The sequence below is a fragment of the Echiichthys vipera genome, assembly GCF_963691815.1.
Source record: "Echiichthys vipera genome assembly, chromosome: X".
Classification (NCBI taxonomy): domain Eukaryota; kingdom Metazoa; phylum Chordata; class Actinopteri; order Perciformes; family Trachinidae; genus Echiichthys; species Echiichthys vipera.
The window spans coordinates 3,668,760-3,688,306 of record NC_139825.1 but is presented as its reverse complement, the minus strand read 5'-3'; the positions used below and the strand labels follow the sequence as shown (position 1 = coordinate 3,688,306).

At 40.1% G+C, this 19,547-nt stretch overlaps 1 protein-coding gene across 1 annotated transcript; it reads right to left on the bottom strand.

Annotated features, from left to right (window-relative positions):
• Positions 1–2,831: 2,831 nt before the first annotated feature.
• LOC310965483 (fibronectin type III domain-containing protein 11-like) lies at positions 2,832–18,074 on the bottom strand (the record flags this gene model as incomplete). The annotated part of the gene is made up of 3 exons (XM_083939103.1): positions 2,832–3,590; positions 5,430–5,575; positions 17,828–18,074. The coding sequence occupies 3 exons, from the start codon at positions 18,072–18,074 to the stop codon at positions 2,832–2,834; spliced, it is 1,152 nt and encodes a 383-aa protein (XP_083795229.1).
• Positions 18,075–19,547: the final 1,473 nt, after the last annotated feature.

Below are 19,547 nucleotides of genomic sequence, written 5' to 3'. Positions count from 1 at the left end.
GAACTGAGAACTGAGATTTCAAGCTGCTGGTGCTTTGTGTAACTTAAATGTTCACACCTTCTCTGCAGGCTTCCAAGCCCCCACCTCTTCTCTTTGTCTCTCTCTCACACACACACACACACACACACCCTCCCACACACACACACACACACACACACACACACACACACACACACACACACACACACACACACACACACACACACACACACACACACACACAAACACACACATTTGCTGTTAGCTTTAGTTAGTTTATTGTGTTTTGTTTGTTGCATTTATTAATTTGTTAATAAATGTTTGTGTTTACCATATGTCTGATTATTTAATATTACACAAAGGTGAATGAGCCAGCCTCTACTAAGAAAATAACTTTTAAATCCTTCAACTAATTAAACTATTACATTTATCGGTGTTTAACACTTAATTAGTAGTTTAATATATTTAATGAGACTTTAATATTAGTTATCACTCCGTCTATGACGGTGGTGCCCCGAGGAACTCTGGTTTAACTAGAGTAATTTTTATTATTATCTTTGATAATTATTGGTGATAACTAATATTTACTTGATTAACGATAAGTTTATTGAGAATACTCAATCTCATAATCTGAATGTGAGTCAAGGCCCTACATTTGATTGGTTCTCCGTGTGAAGTTTTAATAAATTAAAGTTATTCATTTTTAGTAATTTTTCTTTATCAAATATTTCATTTGATAGTCACACTATTGATCCAATTAAACCTAAAGTACCTACAGCCTGATGCAACATCTCCTTGCTCTCATTGTTAATGTCAAAGGTAAACAATAGGGCTGCCCCCGACCAAGGATTTTCGACCAGTGGTAGTTATTTGGAGTGACTGGGTCCACTAATCGACTCATATGTATATATCCCCCATATGTATACATGGTCTTCTAATGATTTGGTTGACCAGTGCTTGGTCGACTATTTGCCCTAGTAAACAAGGTAATATTTGTTCCATTGCGGAAAATATATCAAAGGACTAATACATTTTTAATGTAATGTTAAATTTAATAATTCAATTCCTAATGAACTTTACACCTTGTCAACATATTAATTCAATTATTTATTTATTACATTAAATTATTGCCTGAATTTTTAACTATTTATTGTAACACATGTTTTATGCAACAACACTGACAGTGATAAATTAAATTGCAGCTCTACATACTGAAGTGCAGGTGAATTGAAATCCCAAAAATTAGCTTATAGATAAAAAAGTAAAAAAGCTAAATATTCAATGACCATGAATCTTTGAACTGAACCGAATTTGAATCAGAATAGTGAGTTGTTATTTCCACTTTTAAATGCATAGGTTTTTAAGGCCCTCAAATGATGTAATTTAAGACCTTTTTGCTAACCTCTGGTTACTCCAGAAAATGTGTAGTTAGACAATTTTAACAGTTCAGCCTCAATAACTTTATTTAAAAAAATAATAATTCTTTGTTTTGTTGTGTTTTTTATTTGATATGGTGAATGTGTAAGCAGGGCTGCGGTCAAGACCAATTTAATCCTGTCTAAGTTAAGTCCAAGACGAGGTCTAGTCAAGTACGAGTCACGTCCGAATCCAGAGCAAATCAAGACCATAAGTCAAGATCATAAAAGGCTTCAGTGTCTTTCTGATGCTAATATCATTAACTTCAAACTAATCAATGCATAGAATTTCAGCAAAGTCAATGTTGTACAACTGATCCTGGATCAACAGCCAGGAACAACTTGAACAGTTCACAATAGCCGAGTTCAAGACAACTGCAGGACTCGGGACTGAGACAGGATTAAAGTACAGCCCTGCTTGCAGGCAAACGCTCTTGGTCACCCACCAACTCCTGAGGGAACTGTCTATTGTGAAGCATTTAGAAGCTAAAGAGACAGAGTGCTGAAGGAATGAGTCTTAAAACCCAGACGTGAGTTTGGATTTTTTCTCTTCAGGTTCACTCATCTGTTAAGTCAATGGGTTTTTGGTTAGATTTCTTATATAAGGTCTATGGTTTCTTCTACAACATAGAATACATGAGTAAATACACCAGTCGGGAATTTTGAACCCTTGTACATGTCTTTAAAAAAGGTGTTTGCTAACAAGTGGCTATATAAGACTACAGGCGCCATCACAACGTACAAGAGGAAATCAGTTGAAAGCTAATGGGCGTTGTAGTTTGTTTCTAGCCTGATGATAGATTTTTAATTCTGATTTAATTTACTCTTCAACATCATCAAAAGCGCTGAACAACATGTATGTATCATTTTGTTTAATTTTATTTCCCATTGACTTTTTGTCGAGGAAACCAGAGTTATGTTAACTTCAGGGTTGCCGTATAAAACACATCACCCCTCCAGCACTCTATGTTCACCAGCTAATCTCTAACTGTGTCTGTCTGCTGTTTTCTGCCGAGCAGTTGCTGTAGTTGTACAGTTGGTCTTTAGAGAGGGGTAGAACCTGGGTAGTCATAAAAAAAAACATTTTTGGATTAACACCTTGGGCATTTTAGGCTTTGATGATTTTGTTCTTGATCATCTTCTCTCATTTTTTTTTGTATTTAATATGTTTTGACTTTGTACTTCCTTACGCCAAATCAACATCTTATGGCGCCGATGGGCCATGTGTGTGTATTTTTTATATTTCTTCATTGGCCACCAATAGCCAAGTTATTTTGACCAACCATTGTATCATGCACCAACACTGTTTTCAATTCAGGAAATCCTACAAGTTATTTTATTTGCAAGAAAGCAGGTTAAATATATATTTTTCTCTTAATATACACAGGCTGTTAATTCTCTCCATTCTTTTTATGTTAAAAAAGGGACATCTTGCTCTCACTTGGAAAAAGCTTCAGTTTTCAGGATGATGGTGTCGATCCACAATCCATACACCAAGTTTACAACATCTACTCTCTTGACAGAGAATCTATAGTAGCTGTCAGGTATCAGGTTGCTGACCTGTAAGTTGTACGACAACGTAGAATAAGGTGGTTTGTCAAGTTCAGCATTGTTTGGGTGAAGACTGTTTACGTGGATCTCAAACTGTTGGTTCAGCTCCTTAGACTGTTCTTCTGCGACTTGCCAACACAGATGCACAGTGTTGGATGTTGTGCATGACTCAGACCTATTAAATATCACCGGCCTCTTGAGGGCCACTGATGCACTGAGCTGTTGTATGGGGAAATTGCCTGTGTTAGGGGTGAGTTGGTTCTGCAGGTCCAAGGGGCCGAGATTCCGAGTCATGCTGCTCTTAAAGTTTTTCTCATACTGGTGGATTTGCTGCAATCTCTGCTGTGTAGCAGCTGCCATGTCACTCTCCACTAGGCCCTGGTCATACTTCATGATGAAGGTCCACAGCTCATGACTGCCCGTGATAATCTCTTCATAGAGCATTCCCTGAAAAGTGAGGAGAAACTTCACGTGGATGTTAGCCAGGGACATGGCACGCTGCAGCTTCCGCTGGTCCATGAGAGACCACACCGTGCTGTCAGACAAATGTAAAATGTTCTCATCTGTAGTTGGTAGCAAGTCATCACGTTGGATTTCTAAGTAGTACGAGCTCCTCTGCCTGAGCTGCAGCTCCTCCTGCATCACCTTAGAAATACATCACATGGACTCATGAATCTACAGCTGCTCTGCTAAATTCTCAACCACTCATACTGTAACAATACCTCACACTGCACATTTATACTAGTGAAGGTTTTTGAAAGGTTAAAGGTTGAATTTCTAGACTCTTTATTAAAAGCTATATTTAAAAAAATAATAATAATACACCCCTGGGGCATTTTAAGGGGTACATAATGAAAGTATTGCTTTTCCATGAAAAATATATTTAGTCTGAATTAATATTTTACATTTATTTTGACGGGTTTGGCAATGACTTTATGTCCCGTTCTGTTTCAATTGTAGCCGCCAATTTTATTTGTCCCAGCAGCTGAGTGACAACGACAATGAATTGTCCCGTCCCTAACAGGTGGGATCTGTCAATCAAGCAAAGTCTGTAAACCCGGAGGACTATGGGTGTGTAAATATTCACTAATTTAGAATTGGATGCCTGTAACTGGGACAGGGGCATATTTACCACTGTGTTACATCACCTTTCCTTTTAACAACACTCAAAAACTGTTTGGGAACTGAGGACACTAACTGATGAGGCATTGTAAGTGGAATTATTTCACATTCTTTTTTGATGTACGACTTCAGTTGCTCAACAGTCTTTGTTGTCGCATTTTGCAGTTCATAACGCGCCACACGTTTTCAATTGTCTTGACATGTCTGGAGTGCAGACATGCCAGTCTAGTATCTGTACTCCTTTACTACGAAGCCACGCTGTTGTAACATGTGCAATATGTGTCCTGTCATTGTATTGCTGAAAAAAGCAGAGACGTCCCTGAAAAAGACGTTGCTTGGATGGCAGCAGATGTTGCTCTAAAACCTGTATGAACTTTTTAGCATCAGTAGTGCCTTCACAGATGTGCAAGTTACCCATGATGCCATGGGCACTTACACACCCCCATACCATCACAGATGCTGGCTTTAGAACTTTGGGCTGATAACAATCCTGATCGTCCTTTTCCTCTTAATATCCTTTACAGAAAGATGTTGGTTTTTAATGCAATGACGCCTAAGGGATCAAAGGTCACAGTCATTCAGTGTTGGTTTTCAGCCTTGCTTCTTACGTGCAGAGATTTCTCCAGATTCTCTAAATCTTTTGATGATATCATGGGCTGTAGATGATGAAATCCCTAAATTCCTTGCAACTATACGTTGAGAAACGCTGTTCTTAAATTGTTAAGACTATTTCCTCACGCAATTGTTCACACAGTGGTGAACCTTGCCCCATCCTTGCTTGTGAACGACTGAACCTTTCAGGGATGCTCCTTTTATACCCAGTCATGATGATGTTCCAAACAGGTGTTTTTGGAGCATTCCTCAACTTTCCCAGTCTTTTGTTGTTCCTGTCCCAGCATTTTTGGAACGTGTTGCAGGCATCAAATTCAAATTGAGTGAATATTTGCAAAAATGAAACATCTTGTCTTTGTAGTGTATTCAATTGAATATATGATGAAAAGGATCTGGGAATCATTGTATTCTGGTTTACACAACGTCACAACTTCATCTGAATTGGGGTTTTACAACTCTCACATATTGCTTCATATTAAAAACTGAGGCTTCTATGCCTTGTCCATTTCCTTTTGCTACCTAAAGGCATTAACAGTATATTATACAGTAACATATGATAACAAATAAATAATACAGGAGAATATAGCCAGCTCGGTCCCCAGCTCTACATGATTGTATATTCAATTTGATCTTATTTACAGTGCTAATTCATAACAAAAGTTATCTCAAGACACTTTACATATAGAGTAGGTAAAGACCACACTCTATGACTTATTTATGATTTACACAGACCCATTATTTTATACTAACCCTGATGGAGCTGTCACTAAGTGACGTGCAGAGCAGCTGTATGATTTGTTTGCGCAGGTCTAGCAGGGGGTCCATCTTAGTCGTGACCTCCTGAAGTCCACATTCGTCTGAGCTTGGACAGGCCAGCTTGATTTCATCCATGGCAACTGTAACATACATTCACAATCATTAATTTACTGTGTTCGGGTTATAGACAAACATGTGAAACAATTCTGTGTTTGTTTTTGTCTTTGCATTTAATGTGTAAATGTCTTGGTGTAAAACTATATTAATACGGTCATAAAGTACCTACTGAAAAACGTAGTTGTGATCCTTTACGGAATATCTCCAGTAAGTGAGACCACATCTGACAGACAATTTCCTGTTGAGTGCTTCATGACTGAAAGTGAAATCCTCCTTAGTATAACCCAGGGCTCCAGACTAACTTTTTACAGTAGGAGCACTGTGGCCCCCAACTGAAAATTTTAGGGGCGCGCCCAGAAATTTTAGGAGCGCAACCAGAAATTTTCGGGGCACAAACCGTAAATCAATAAAAGATACAGAAATTACAATGCGCTGTTTCAAATTCAGTGTCACATTTTTATTGTGCTCTTTTGAATATGCAACATAGAAGACATCACTGTCATGACAGTACATTATTAAAAAAGTTACCATACATTTAGTGTGTGACGAGACGATACACAATATTGATCCCACAAGAACGAAACGCAACGAGATTTTAAAACGATTTTAAAATGTCAGTATTTTCTTTACAGGGGGGTTGATTTTAGCAGAGAGATGTTTTGGTGCTGAGGTGTCTTTGCATAGTGCTTGTGTTAGCAGAGGTGTAGCCTACAGTACTCACAGAGGTAAAGTATAACTCTGTTGCTGTTTAGCCACTTACATATTAATATGGTGAGACATCTAGTTGCGCATGTGCGACTAGACGTAAAATTAATTTGCACACTCAAATTTTGGTCGCAAAATGCAACCATGCTAACTCTTAACACGTATCCACATCTGTCAATTACAGATAAAACCTTCTGGCAATATTCTTGAGCTATGTAGAGTGACTAAATACCTTGGACATTTTTTAAATGATCAGTTGAGTAATGATGATGATAATGTGTATAGGCAATGCTTCAAACTATACACCCAGGCAAACACCATTGCACGCAAGTTCAGCTTTTCAACACAGGTGGCAGTAGCCCTGTTTGAAGCACATTATAAAACTCTTTACACCACCCATTTATGGTCAGGATACAAAAAATCAGCTAGAGGTTTGTCACTGCAGGAGTGAGCACATTCCATGCTCTTTTACGAAATCTTATGTTTAAATTTATGAAACGACTGGAGATATCTGGGAACAGTATCATTGTGGTAAATCCCAATCTGAGTTGTTATCGCTATTCCTCCAGCCTGAGGATGCACTGGCAGAAATGTTTTGTATATAAACTGACTTTTTAAATTTTGTATTGTACTTGTCTTGTGCTATCTATGGAGTTTCATTCTGAAATCACATCATATCATATATCGTATCTGCACATTATTACTGTAACATTTACATAACATTGTATTTATTTATTTTATTTCATTATTAACAAAATGGAATGCTGTATTTCTCTATTGTGTGCATGCTTATGTGAATAGGACAGGTGTGTATCTATGCTCCCAGGGTCCTACAATATGTTCCCCAGCTCAATATCACATTTTGGACGGTTTTGAGTACTCAGTTACGCTTATTTTCTATGTCAAGTATTCGATGTATGTATACCTGGGTCAATATGTTGAGATTACCCAGCTTATAGCCGACTAACGTTATACTCTAAACCTACATCCTCAAATATGCAGGCAAGACAGATGCAGTTTTTTAATTTAAATAAATGTCTGTTAAGTGCCTATGTAATGCTTTAAGTTACACACAGGTGATTGAGATTATGGCCCACTGATAAAATTGCAATATTTATAAACGTATATATTAAATCAACCAATGCTGAAATCTTAAGGACTTTGGACCAACTCTATATGGAAGCTGCCATGAGATACTTTTTGTTATAATTTGACACTATAATTACAATTTAATTGAATTTAAATCTATGGGAGTCTAGTTCAATGTATTAGACCTAGACTTTGACTTCTCTTGATTGATCCTTTGGGATGACTTCCGCCAGGAAATTGTGTGTAGACCAACGCTGGACAGCAGGCAGTTGATTTACATCGCGGACATATGTAAAATCTGCAGACCTGTTGATTACTGTTGTCATTTTTAGCTGTAATTGTAATGTTTAAAGATATTTAAGCAAGGCTGTCCAACCTATCTGACAATTCTGTTGTGCCTGCCCCCTTTTGCTTAGTGTCGCTGTCAACCAAGTGATTGTAAACAAACATTGTGATTGGGTCTACACAATGGGAAAATACTGTAATACAGCCATTTTTTTCAGGGAATGTCACTACAGGCCCAGTTTATAATACAGCTAATTATTGCAATACTTTCATCAGTTGGCCATAGGCTCAATCGCCATTGTGTTACGTCCTTCAGCAATAGACAGTGACTTAACACACATTAATTAAAATTTTAAAAAATCAACACAAGCCATAAACACAATTAGTAAGGGCCTATATATGCCACATTTGTTATGGTAAAAGATAATAAATTTAATACAGAATTAGGACCAACAGCATTAGTTTAAAAGGTATATTTCCATATTTCTATTTATTTTCTATTTATACTTTGTTGTGACAAAAAGTCACGGTAAAGCTAGCTCAACCATGATACGTAAACCAATAAGATCAACTAAGCTAAAACAGAATCAACACCCAGGCATATAAATGATTTGAACAACAGGGTTGACTGATACAGCTAGCTAACAAGCTAATGCCAAATAATACCTATGAAGTCATCTACCAAATAATAACCTACACAATACTCATTTAACATATACAACAATAATAAAGCCTACCTACTTTCCTTTGTTTTACGTGGACTTCCTGTTATGCTTGAAAGTTATATAGCTTAGTTTGATTAACACTCCTGTTTATAGTTAAATTCTAAATCTGCATAGTTACAGTTTATCTTCCATGGTTACGGAATGACAGCAGCCTACATCACCCTCAGGTTCTGTCAGAGTTTTACAGGGGGGACCAGTAATTTTGCCTGATATCATTCAGAATTGTCAACTCATTACACTTTGATTCCATCTTCAGTCTGACATTGCCTCCACTTTAACCGATTTCTTCTTGGGAGGGGGATTTGCTTTTCCCCAACCAATCACTAGAGACCGACGTATCTGCCTATATCTTTTGTAATTTTTAAGCCAACACTGATGGCCATGCCAACATACTGGTTTTGCTGTGGTTTTAACAAGAAACTTTTGAAGATTTTCAACATCTTTGTGTCATTTTAATGAGATCAGTGTGTGCAATGTGCAAGTCTGCAACAGTCTGAAACCTGCCTGTACAGACCAGTGAGATGAGGCGAGATGGTGTACCATCTCCATAGCAATGCCTCTCTGTATCTCCGATTTTTCTGGGGTTTTTTCATAGCTGGATATAATTTGTAGCATTATAAAATATCAATGATGACAGCTGCATTTCTAGTTGTGATAAAGCGGTGAAAATACCATTTTATTTCTCTGATTCACTGCTTTGTTCTGGATTATGGCGCTCCCCTCTTTATTCATTGTATTGCTCGCTCAACCCCCTCTCTCTCTGTGTCCGTTTTCCCTCTCTCCATCTCTCTCACACATGCTCATTTAGCCTAGTCCAAAACGGCCTTTTCAACCAGCTGAAAGTTTGTCAGTGACCGGACTTTGCTCAGGCGTGTGTTACGTTCTAAAACCAGCTGCTGGGGATTTGACAAGCTGACTTTCAGGCGACAACATCAGCCAGTTCGAGTCCAGATGAGACGGGTCAGTTCACACCGCTGCAACTTTCACCTGCAATATTCTGTTTCATTGCGTTGTGAATCTTTGGTCTGAACTGGTTATTACAGTGGTACAATAGGTGGCACTCCGCCAACATGCAGTTGGTCAGAATGCAGTTTGCTGCTACACTTTACACTGTCTCCTTATATCACCACTACATCACCACTACATCACTACATCACTTTATTTATTTATTAATGGTACTGTAACTATCTGCTGATACACTTACTGTGCTTTAGGACATGCTGCTACATTTCACTGTGGTTTACTGTAACTTACTGTAACTTACTTCAGTACGAAATGCTGCTACACTCCACTGTGCCATACTGTCACTTAGTTCTGTAGGAAATGCTGCTACATTTTTAACATGTTTAACACTCATAACTTATCACTCCTTCTCACTTATTTAGTTTGTACTTATTTCATTCCAATCTGCTGCTAAACTGCACAGTGCGTATTGTTGTATATTGTATATACCTACGCTTAACCACGATGTCTGTTGCACTCTGTCACACTTAGTTCGTTGCTTGATTTATCTGATCTTAGCTTTATTTTGATTTGATTTATGTTTATGCTTATTGTTACTCTGATCCTTTCCCACCTTTGTATTGAAACTGTTGCAAAATAATTTCCCTCAGGATAAATAAAGCCTCTTGAATCTTGAATTGAATCTTGAATCTTGAATACAGCTTAATTTCCCTGTTCACTTTTGTCAAGAAACGGGTCTTCTTGGTAATGATGTTTCTTGCGGTAGGAAAGTCCTACCTCGGTTTAAAGGTAGCGCTCTATTGTTGTTTTTTTCACGTTGATTCCTGGTTTGTTCTATTTCCAGGTCAAAAGCCACTGCTGTTGAGTGGGGAGGGGGAGATATAACCCACAGAGCATGAATCAGAATCAGAATCAGAAATACTATAATAATCCTAGAGGGAAATTATTTTCGTTGCAAACTCCAGATATACAAACAACATATTAACAACAACAATATATGCATACAATATACTATATATTTGGAAAAACAGAAATATAAAACAATTTATATATATATATATATATATAACATCCTCAGTATCGTCTGGCAGATGTTAAAGGACCTCAGCCTCCTCAGGAAGAAGAGTCAACTCTGGCCCTTTTTGTAGACCGCCTCTGCGTTTCTAGTCCAGTTCAACTTATTATTGAAGTACACCCCCAGGTACTTATACTTTTCTACAGTTCTCACAGGGACCCCCTGGATGGAGACAGGGTTCACACGTGTTTTCACCCTCCTCAGATCCACTACGAACTCCACAACAGTCCTGTATTCACTTGCATCCCCCTTTCAAATGCAGCCAACTATTGCTGAGTCATCAGAAAACTTCTGAAGGTGCAATAGTTGAAGTCTGAGGTGAAGAGGTGACAAGAAAGGGAGAGAGGACAGTCCCCTGTGGGGCCTCAGTGTTGCAGATGTAAATAATGTGGTCTGCCCATCAGGTAATCCACAATCCAGGACACGATGGGGGCCTCCACCTGCATCACAGCCATCTTCTGATCCAGTAGAGCTGGACGGATGCTGTTGAATGCACTGGAGAAGTTAAAGAACATGATTCTCACAGTGCTCGCAGGCTTGTCCAGATGACTGTAGACTGTTCAGCAGGTAGGTGGTGCGGCCTTCAACTCCCTGGCGGGGCTGGTAAGTGAACTGAAACCCAATATTAACCCCAGCATGCTATTTACATTCACAAATAATCGGGGTAATGAGTTATTTAGGTCTGTTAACCTGGGTATGAGAACTACGATTTTACCTGGGGTAAGGTGTTTACATGGTGTGTGAAACCTGAGTATGCCCTTAACCCAAATATATCCCCAAAGCAATTTCAGTCAAAATCAACTGGACTTGGTTATTTATCTAGAAAGACATTTCACATCTCACCCAAGAGGCTTAATCAGTTCATGTACGCATCTGACCGGGCTGGGACTGGTCCAACTAACTGGTTTGGAGATCCAGGTATTTAACCTATAACAACGCCGATGATGTCACTGGAACTCTATATTAGGATAAGGCGTTACAGCACTATCAGATAAACATCTAGTGTAGAAACTTTTGCGCAGAGGTGAGTAGTCCCGTAATATGAATTCAATAGTTATTAAATAATGGTCTAATAAAATATGATTCTGTAGAAAGACTATTAAGTCTTTACTTTCCACACCATAAGCCAAAACAAGGTCGAGGTTGTGGTCAAAACAGTGAGTAGGTTTATGTAAACTCTGACTAAAACCATTCGAATCTAATAGAGAGATAAACGCGATACTAAGGCTATTATTATCACTGCCTCAAGGAAAATAAGTATTAATTTGACTGGGAGGAGTGGATTCATTAAGGCTAACATATTCTTCATGACACAGCCAGGTTTCAGTCAGACAGAGTTGTAGGTGCAACCGGCACCCAAAGATGATTGTTCATTTTCTGGATTAACTCGAACTGTCAGTTTGATTAAAAGTAGGCCCAAAGCCTGCTATAACAAAGACCTCAAAGACTAGGCCCAAAAGCCTGGCTGCCATGCCTTCTCCCCCACAACAGGTCACACCCAGGTGTGAATTCTCCAACGCACCCAAACTGTTCATTGGCTGAATTGACCCCAGGCGATGACATCATCCGGGCCTATATAAAGTGAAGCACACAATCTCTTCCTCCCAATCTTTCCCCTGCTCTTCACTCAACTCGACGCGATCCTGCGGATCCAGGAGACCAGCTTCCAGCTGTCCCCTCGGCCCTGGACCTGGCCTATGGCGTAGGATCACCACAAAGGTAAACCAACCGGTTATCCTCAACTGAGCACAGCACAGAGCGATCCAAGTCCTCTTTTGCCTAAGAACAACTAAGACAAGCTTCCAGCTTCCTTTCTTCAACCCAGCCGCTGGCATCAAGCAACGCAAAACATCTCCCATCTCATGGACTGGTAACTAATCACCAACTGGGCGTTACTACATGTTATAGGACTTTATGAACGGCTAGAAACAATTGTAACTTTGTCATAAGAACCGAGAGATCAGGCTTTTGGTGCTTCATGTAACTTAATTGTTCACACCTTCTCTGCAGGGGACCGAGCCCCCACCACCTCTCTTTGTCTCTCTCTCTCTCACACACACACACACACACACACACACACACACACACACACACACACACACACACACACACACACACACACACACACACACAAACAAGACACAATAAACTAACTAAAGCTAACAGCAAATGTGTGTGTTTGTTGCATTTATTAATCTGTTAATAAATGTTTGTGTTTACCATATGTCTGTTTATTTAATATTACACAAAGATGAATGAGCCAGCTTCTACTAAGAAAATAACTTTTAAAACCTTCAACTAATTAAACAATTACATTTATCGGTGTTTAACCCTTAATTAGTAGTTTAATATATTTTATGAGACTTTAATATTAGTTATCACTCCGTCTATGACGGTGGTGCCCCGAGGAATCTGGTTTAACTAGAGTCATTTTTATTATTATCTTTGATAATTATCGGTGATAACTAATATTTCCTTGATTAACGATAAGTTTATTGAGAATACTCAATCTCATAATCTGAACGTGAGTCAAGGCCCTACATTTGATTTATTCTTCGTGTGACGTTTTTTAAATAAATTAAAGTTATTAATTTTTAGTAATTTTTCTTTATTAATTTTCTTTATCAAATATTTCATTTGACAGTCACACTATTGATCAAATTAAACCCAAAGTACCTACATTGGTGCCCCGTGTAAGGCTAGTTATGTTGGCTTGGCAATATTTCAGAATTGTGTGATATTAATATTCGTCATATTTTTGGACATTTTACAATTTTTGGATTTTTCATCCAAAATTTTCCAAAGTCGTTCCATTGAACCCCACTCTTCTTCCACAGGAGTAGACATCCAGCTGTACTTACGTATAAAGTGGTGTTATTTGATTAATTCTCCAAATTTAGCTAAATCGATTTGAGAATATTGATAACCTCTGTAAGCCTGATAGTTACCATTAAGATTTTGCTATTGTTGATAGCTTTTCAAGTTTGGTTTAGCCTTTGAATATCACATATTCAATGCAATCTAATGAGTCTTGTCATAAGTTGTTGCTAAATTAAGTGCTCCTTCCCCTTAACTCATAGCGTGCCCCCGGCCCTATGAACCCGAGAGCTTGAACTGTTGGAACTGCCTTGCATTTCAACCTGAGTGGAGAGAGATAGAGCCACAGTGTGCTACCAGCCCTGTGAAATAAAATTTCATGCCCAGCTGTTTCTTCCTCGTGTCTCAGCTTGAGTAGTACTTTACAGATATAATTCCCTGACTGACGGCCCCGCATCTCAGTTGGTGTAAATTCTTTACCCAGAATCACATGGTGCTGTAGTTGCCCCTCCCCGTGCAGGAAGCAAGCTACCCACATACTGTAGATCAGAGGAACTGTTGTTTTAGGCTAGTGTACTACCCAAGTCACATCACAAGGTGTCTGCCAAGCAACACCAGAGCCAAAACAATTGCATTGTTGTACTAGACAACAAGTTAATCTCACCTTCCATTTTAACACAATGGAGAACCCACGTGTAGAGAATTTCATTTCTTCCCTAGCACAGAGCCTTAAACCTGGCTACCCTGAGTTCATTAACACATTGAACTTAAGTGAGTGCAGTAAAGAAATAGACTCCCTTCTCAGTGACACATCTAAAGGGTCAGTGTTGAGATGTTTGCTCCTGAACTTCCACCGGCAAACTAACATTGTCTGTCAGAGCAAAACAGTATTAGAAAAGGAGATAGAATCCCTTAAAGCTCAAAATGCTAATCTCATTAGTGAAGTTCAGATAGCAAATCACAAAGTCATGTGTTATTTGGAAGATTTGCACTCAGCAGAGTCAGAGCTCTTCTCACACAAAAAGGAATTGTTAGGGCTTAGATCAGAAACTCTTGCCCCACCAAAGTCGTTCAGCCTTGCTGATTCTGGCCTTTCAAATTCAAATTCCTCCCTCAATTAGAGATTAACGCCCTCTCCAGAGCCGACCAGGGAAGTTCAGTCCTGCTCTACCTCCTCACTGCATCACTTTGAGAGTGATGACAGAGCTAGCATAGTCTTGCCTTCACAAACGGTGACCTCACAATGTCCCCGCCTTGAAGAGCTTGAGCTTCTAGCTAAATATATGGACGTGTTTGATCCAGACAACTGCGATCATAACATTGAGGACCATTTTAGGGAATTAGATGAAAATCTTATTGACTTGCCCAATGCAACACAGAGAGAGAAAGTTAAACTTGTGTGGAAAACCAGCTCAAAAGCTGTCCACAAAGTTATACAGTCTCAACCTGCCATAGTCAGAAATGACTACAATGAGCTCCGTCATGCACTGATAGAAGAATTTGCTTCTACTGCAGACGAAATCGCTTCTTTGGTTGCAGCTAGTCAAATTAAACATTCCCGTCAAGAGAGTCCCAGAGACTATTACAGACGTTTGAGACACGTATACTTTCAGGGAAGGAATGCACCAGGCTTAGAAGAGAACCCAACCTTTAAGTCCCTGTACTTGCAGAATCTTCATCCTTGTATACGTACGCACGTTATTCTTGAGACAAGAAAAGATAACCTCTCTCTTAACGAGGTTAGGAAAATAGCACAGGTGGCTTGGGAAACTGTTGTCAATTGCAAAGCAAGGGAAACAACATCTGCTTCCAGCAGCTCAAACACAGTGAGGTCAAACAGACCTGCTGTCTCAGAACCCCACCCTCAGAACAGATCGAAAAGGGGGGACAAAACCCAGCATAGGGACGCAGAGCGTAAACGCCATGTCCACCAGCTGCCACGGGATAGTCATGCCCAGAGCAGGAGCTGTAGAAGGCCATATTCTGAGATCCTGGCCCAGCATAATGACCTGCCAAACCACTGCTCAGATGATGACCACAGCATCTCTGACTGCAGCTCAGAATCCGACAGTGACAGCGCCTCTGAGTGTCTTTCTGTACACGGCTACAGGCAGCGTTACAGCCCTGAGCCACGAGTTACGAAGAACTTCAAACAACAGAGCTCCAGAGTCCGCTTCTCTCGGTTTTGTAGGTAACAGTCCGTCTGTACTGATAGTAAGATTAATGCAAGCTCAGCAGCCTTACCTTTCTTACAGTTAAATTGGTAAACTTTGATTTGTTAGCAGCCGCAGCAAACTCAATAAGACCCAAATTGTAACTGGACTTAACACCTTGTACAAACTTTGCAAATACTTTTGGATCAGCTCCTTGTATTTTGAAATAAGCTCACTGGTAAACACTGGTTTAGGACACATCTCATGATTGAAGCACCAGTCATACACCTGTCCTCATGCAACTGACAGCTGCATCTCATCTGTATCTCACCCTAAGACATTTCGGAAACTAACACTTCTGTTCTCACTAACCTTAAGAGTAGTTGAGAATCAATGTTTATTATGTATTTCGTATAGTGCCATTGTAATGTTTAGATTTTGTTTTGTAACTTTTGTTCTTGCCTAGTCGAGATATTAGTAGTGTTTAGCCAATTCCCAGTTGGTGAAATAACTGCCCAAAACGTTGCAAACACTAAATGAACCGACAAATGAACTCTGTACATCTATGGACGGTGAAAGATGCCCTTAAAACCACACATCGGGTGCAGTCTCAAGGACATCGGGGGGATATGTAGGTGCAACCGGCACCCAAAGATGATTGTTCATTTTCTGGATTAACTCGAACTGTCAGTTTGATTAAAAGTAGGCCCAAAGCCTGCTATAACAAAGACCTCAAAGACTAGGCCCAAAAGCCTGGCTGCCATGCCTTCTCCCCCACAACAGGTCACACCCAGGTGTGAATTCTCCAAGGCACCCAAACTGTTCATTGGCGATGACATCACCCGGGCCTATATAAAGTGAAACACACAATCTCTTCCTCCCTCTTCCTCCCGATCTTTCTCCTGCTCTTCACTCAACTCGACGCGATCCTGCGGATCCAGGAGACCAGCTTCCAGCTGTCCCCTTGGCCCTGTACCTGGCCTATGGCGTAGGATCACCACAAAGGTTAACCAACCGGTTATCCTCAACTGAGCACAGCACAGAGCGATCCGAGTCCTCTTTTGCCTAAGAACAACTAAGACAAGCTTCCAGCTTCCTTTCTTCAACCCATCTGCTGGCATCAAGCAACGCAAAACATCTCCCATCTCATGGACTGGTAACTAATCACCAACTGGGCGTTACTACATGTTATAGGACTTTATGAACGGCTAGAAACAATTGTAACTTTGTCATAAGAACCGAGAGATCAGGCTTTTGGTGCTTCATGTAACTTAATTGTTCACACCTTCTCTGCAGGGGACCGAGCCCCCACCACTTCTCTTTCTCTCTCTCTCTCTCTCACACACACACACACACACACACACACACACACACAAACACACAATATGCTGTTAGCTTTATTGTGTCTTGTTTGTTGCATTTATTAATCTGTTAATAAATGTTTGTGTTTACCATATGTCTGTTTATTTAATATTACACAAAGATGAATGAGCCAGCTTCTACTAAGAAAATAACTTTTAAATCCTTCAACTAATTAAACAATTACATTTATCGGTGTTTAACCCTTAATTAGTAGTTTAATATATTTTATGAGACTTTGATATTAGTTATCACTCCGTCTATGACGATGGTGCCCCGAGGAACTCTGGTTTAACTAGAGTCATTTTTATTATTATCTTTGATAATTATCGGTGATAACTAATATTTCCTTGATTAACGATAAGTTTATTGAGAATACTCAATCGCATAATCTGAACGTGAGTCAAGGCCCTACATTTGATTTATTCTTCGTGTGACGTTTTTTAAATAAATTAAAGTTATTCATTTTTAGTAATTTTTCTTTATTAATTTTCTTTATCAAATATTTCATTTGATAGTCACACTATTGATCCAATTAAACCCAAAATACCTACAGAGTAAATCAATATGGTTATCTGATATCAGATAATTTATTAATACAGCTTTAGATGGCAGAGATCTGATGTTTAAAAGTCCACATTTTATTTTTGATTTTGTTGCATTATTGCAGATTTGGTGTTGATTTGTAATAAGTTTTTCTATATAGCTCCTCTTCTGTCAATTTTTTATTTAATTAATTTAGATGACCGTGAGGCACACAGCGCTTGTATGGAATACTGAGCTGGAAAGTGCTCCACAGGGAGTGCAGTGAGGTGTGTAAGACAGCAACTCTGTTTCCTGTGCCTCTCTGGTAAGGGCAGCACAGAGAGGTGTATTAAACTGTGACTCTGCATCCTGATCCCAACACTGGGTTGTTGTCAGGAGGTTGTGGTGGTGCAGGACTGGACAGTTAGGTCACTGTTGACAAGTAAAAATCTTGACCCCTCCTGGTAAGGGTGCAGGCCGTTGTGTTTGTTAAAAAAAGCTGTAAAGTTGTCCACAAATGGAATACTTTTCCCCAGGCAGTATGCTTTAAGCCACATGTGCAGCTGGCGGAGGCGTCACCAAAACGCGGCGGGGGAAGCGAGACGGAAATAATGAGTCGCTTCCCCGTGTCTAGCAGGCGTCTCACCATGGACCTGAAGTCCCGCTTGAGGACCTCGAACTGGCAGTTCTTTAAATAGTTGGTACCGACCTGCAGGACCAGCGTGGAGGTCGAGTTGTGCTGTGAACACAACTGGAGGGCCAAGGACTCAACCCCCCTAATGAGGGCTCCAGGGCGGCAGAAGGTCTGGCTGCCGCGTACCTTCATATGCCTGACCAACGAGATCCCGACAACCATCACAGAGGGAATGTGCTGTTCCACCGTCTGCCTGGAGGTGACGAGCTGGAGCACACACCCAGCGGAGGGAAATCCTGCACGCTTAGGACGTCAAAACTGTTATCCAGTGGTAGATCTGGAGGCGGAGGGGGGAGAGATGGGCTAGCCCCAGTGCCACTGTTCACCACGGACCAGGGTTCACTCGGCTTGAGTGGAGTTGAGCTCACCAGAACCAGAGGCACCGTTCCGTCCTCCCTGATGGAGCACTGCCACTCCGCGGGGCGAAGGCAGGAGGTGAGGGGTGCCAAAGACTTGGGCTTGGCTCCCTGGGGGTGCCAGCGGGACTCGGTGAGTGCTGGTGCTGGAGATCCGGTGGTGATGGAGTCAGTCCACGGCAGGGTGGTGTTGTCGGTGGCCGTCATGGTCCGGTCACCAGCGCCGGAAGGACTAAGATGGGCGACGAGCTTCGCCTGGGTCCTGGCGATGGTGGATCTATCTCATGAATACAACTTAAACCGGATTAATATGGTTCCTTTAATGCCAATTAGATGCTCCAGTCTCTGTAGCAGGATGCGATGGTCAATAGTGTTGAAGGCAGTACTAAGATCTCGTAAAACAAGTACAGAGACAAGTCCTTTGTCTGAAGCTATTAGAAGGTCATTAGTAATATTTACCAGTGCTGTCACAGTGCTATGATTCGCTCTAAATCCTGACTGGAAGTCCTCAAAGAACTCATTATTATGTACAAAGCCACACATCTGATTGGTGACTAATTTCTTGAGGATTTTAGAGTGAAAAGGAAGGTTAGATTTAGGTCTATAGTTGGCTAGTACCTCTGGATCAAGACTGGGATTTTTAAGAAGAGGTTTAATTACAGCTTCTTTCAAAGACTGTTGTTCCTAACCTGCTGATAGAGACATATTAATCATATCTAGTACAGGAGTGCTAACTAAAGGTAACACTTCTTTAAGTAACTTAGTTGGAATAGAGTAAAGGAGACAAGTAGAAGGCTTTGATGCCAAAATAGCAGAGGTTAATTTGTTAAGGTTAACTGTAGAAAAGCAGTCCAAGAATATATCGGGTCATACAGTTGTTCATTGGTTTGAAGAAAAATTGGTGCCAAGAGCTGTGGCCCTCTTTCAGCCTGGCTACGGTGTTAAAATAAATATCTAGGATTGTTCTCATTCTCCTCTATTAAAGATGAATAACATGCTGCTCTGGCATTACGGCGAGCCTTTCTATCTTTATATTTTTTATACTTTCTTGACAAACTAAGCGAGATTCCTCCAATTTAGTGGAACGCCATTTACTTTCCAATTTTCGAGATACTTGTTTTATTTCACGGGTTTGTGAGTTATACCATGGAGCTAACTTCCTCTGTTTCATTTTCTTCTTTTTTAAAGGAGCAACTGAGTCAAGTGTTGTTTGTAGTGAGCCTGCAGCACTGTCAACAAAGTGATCAGT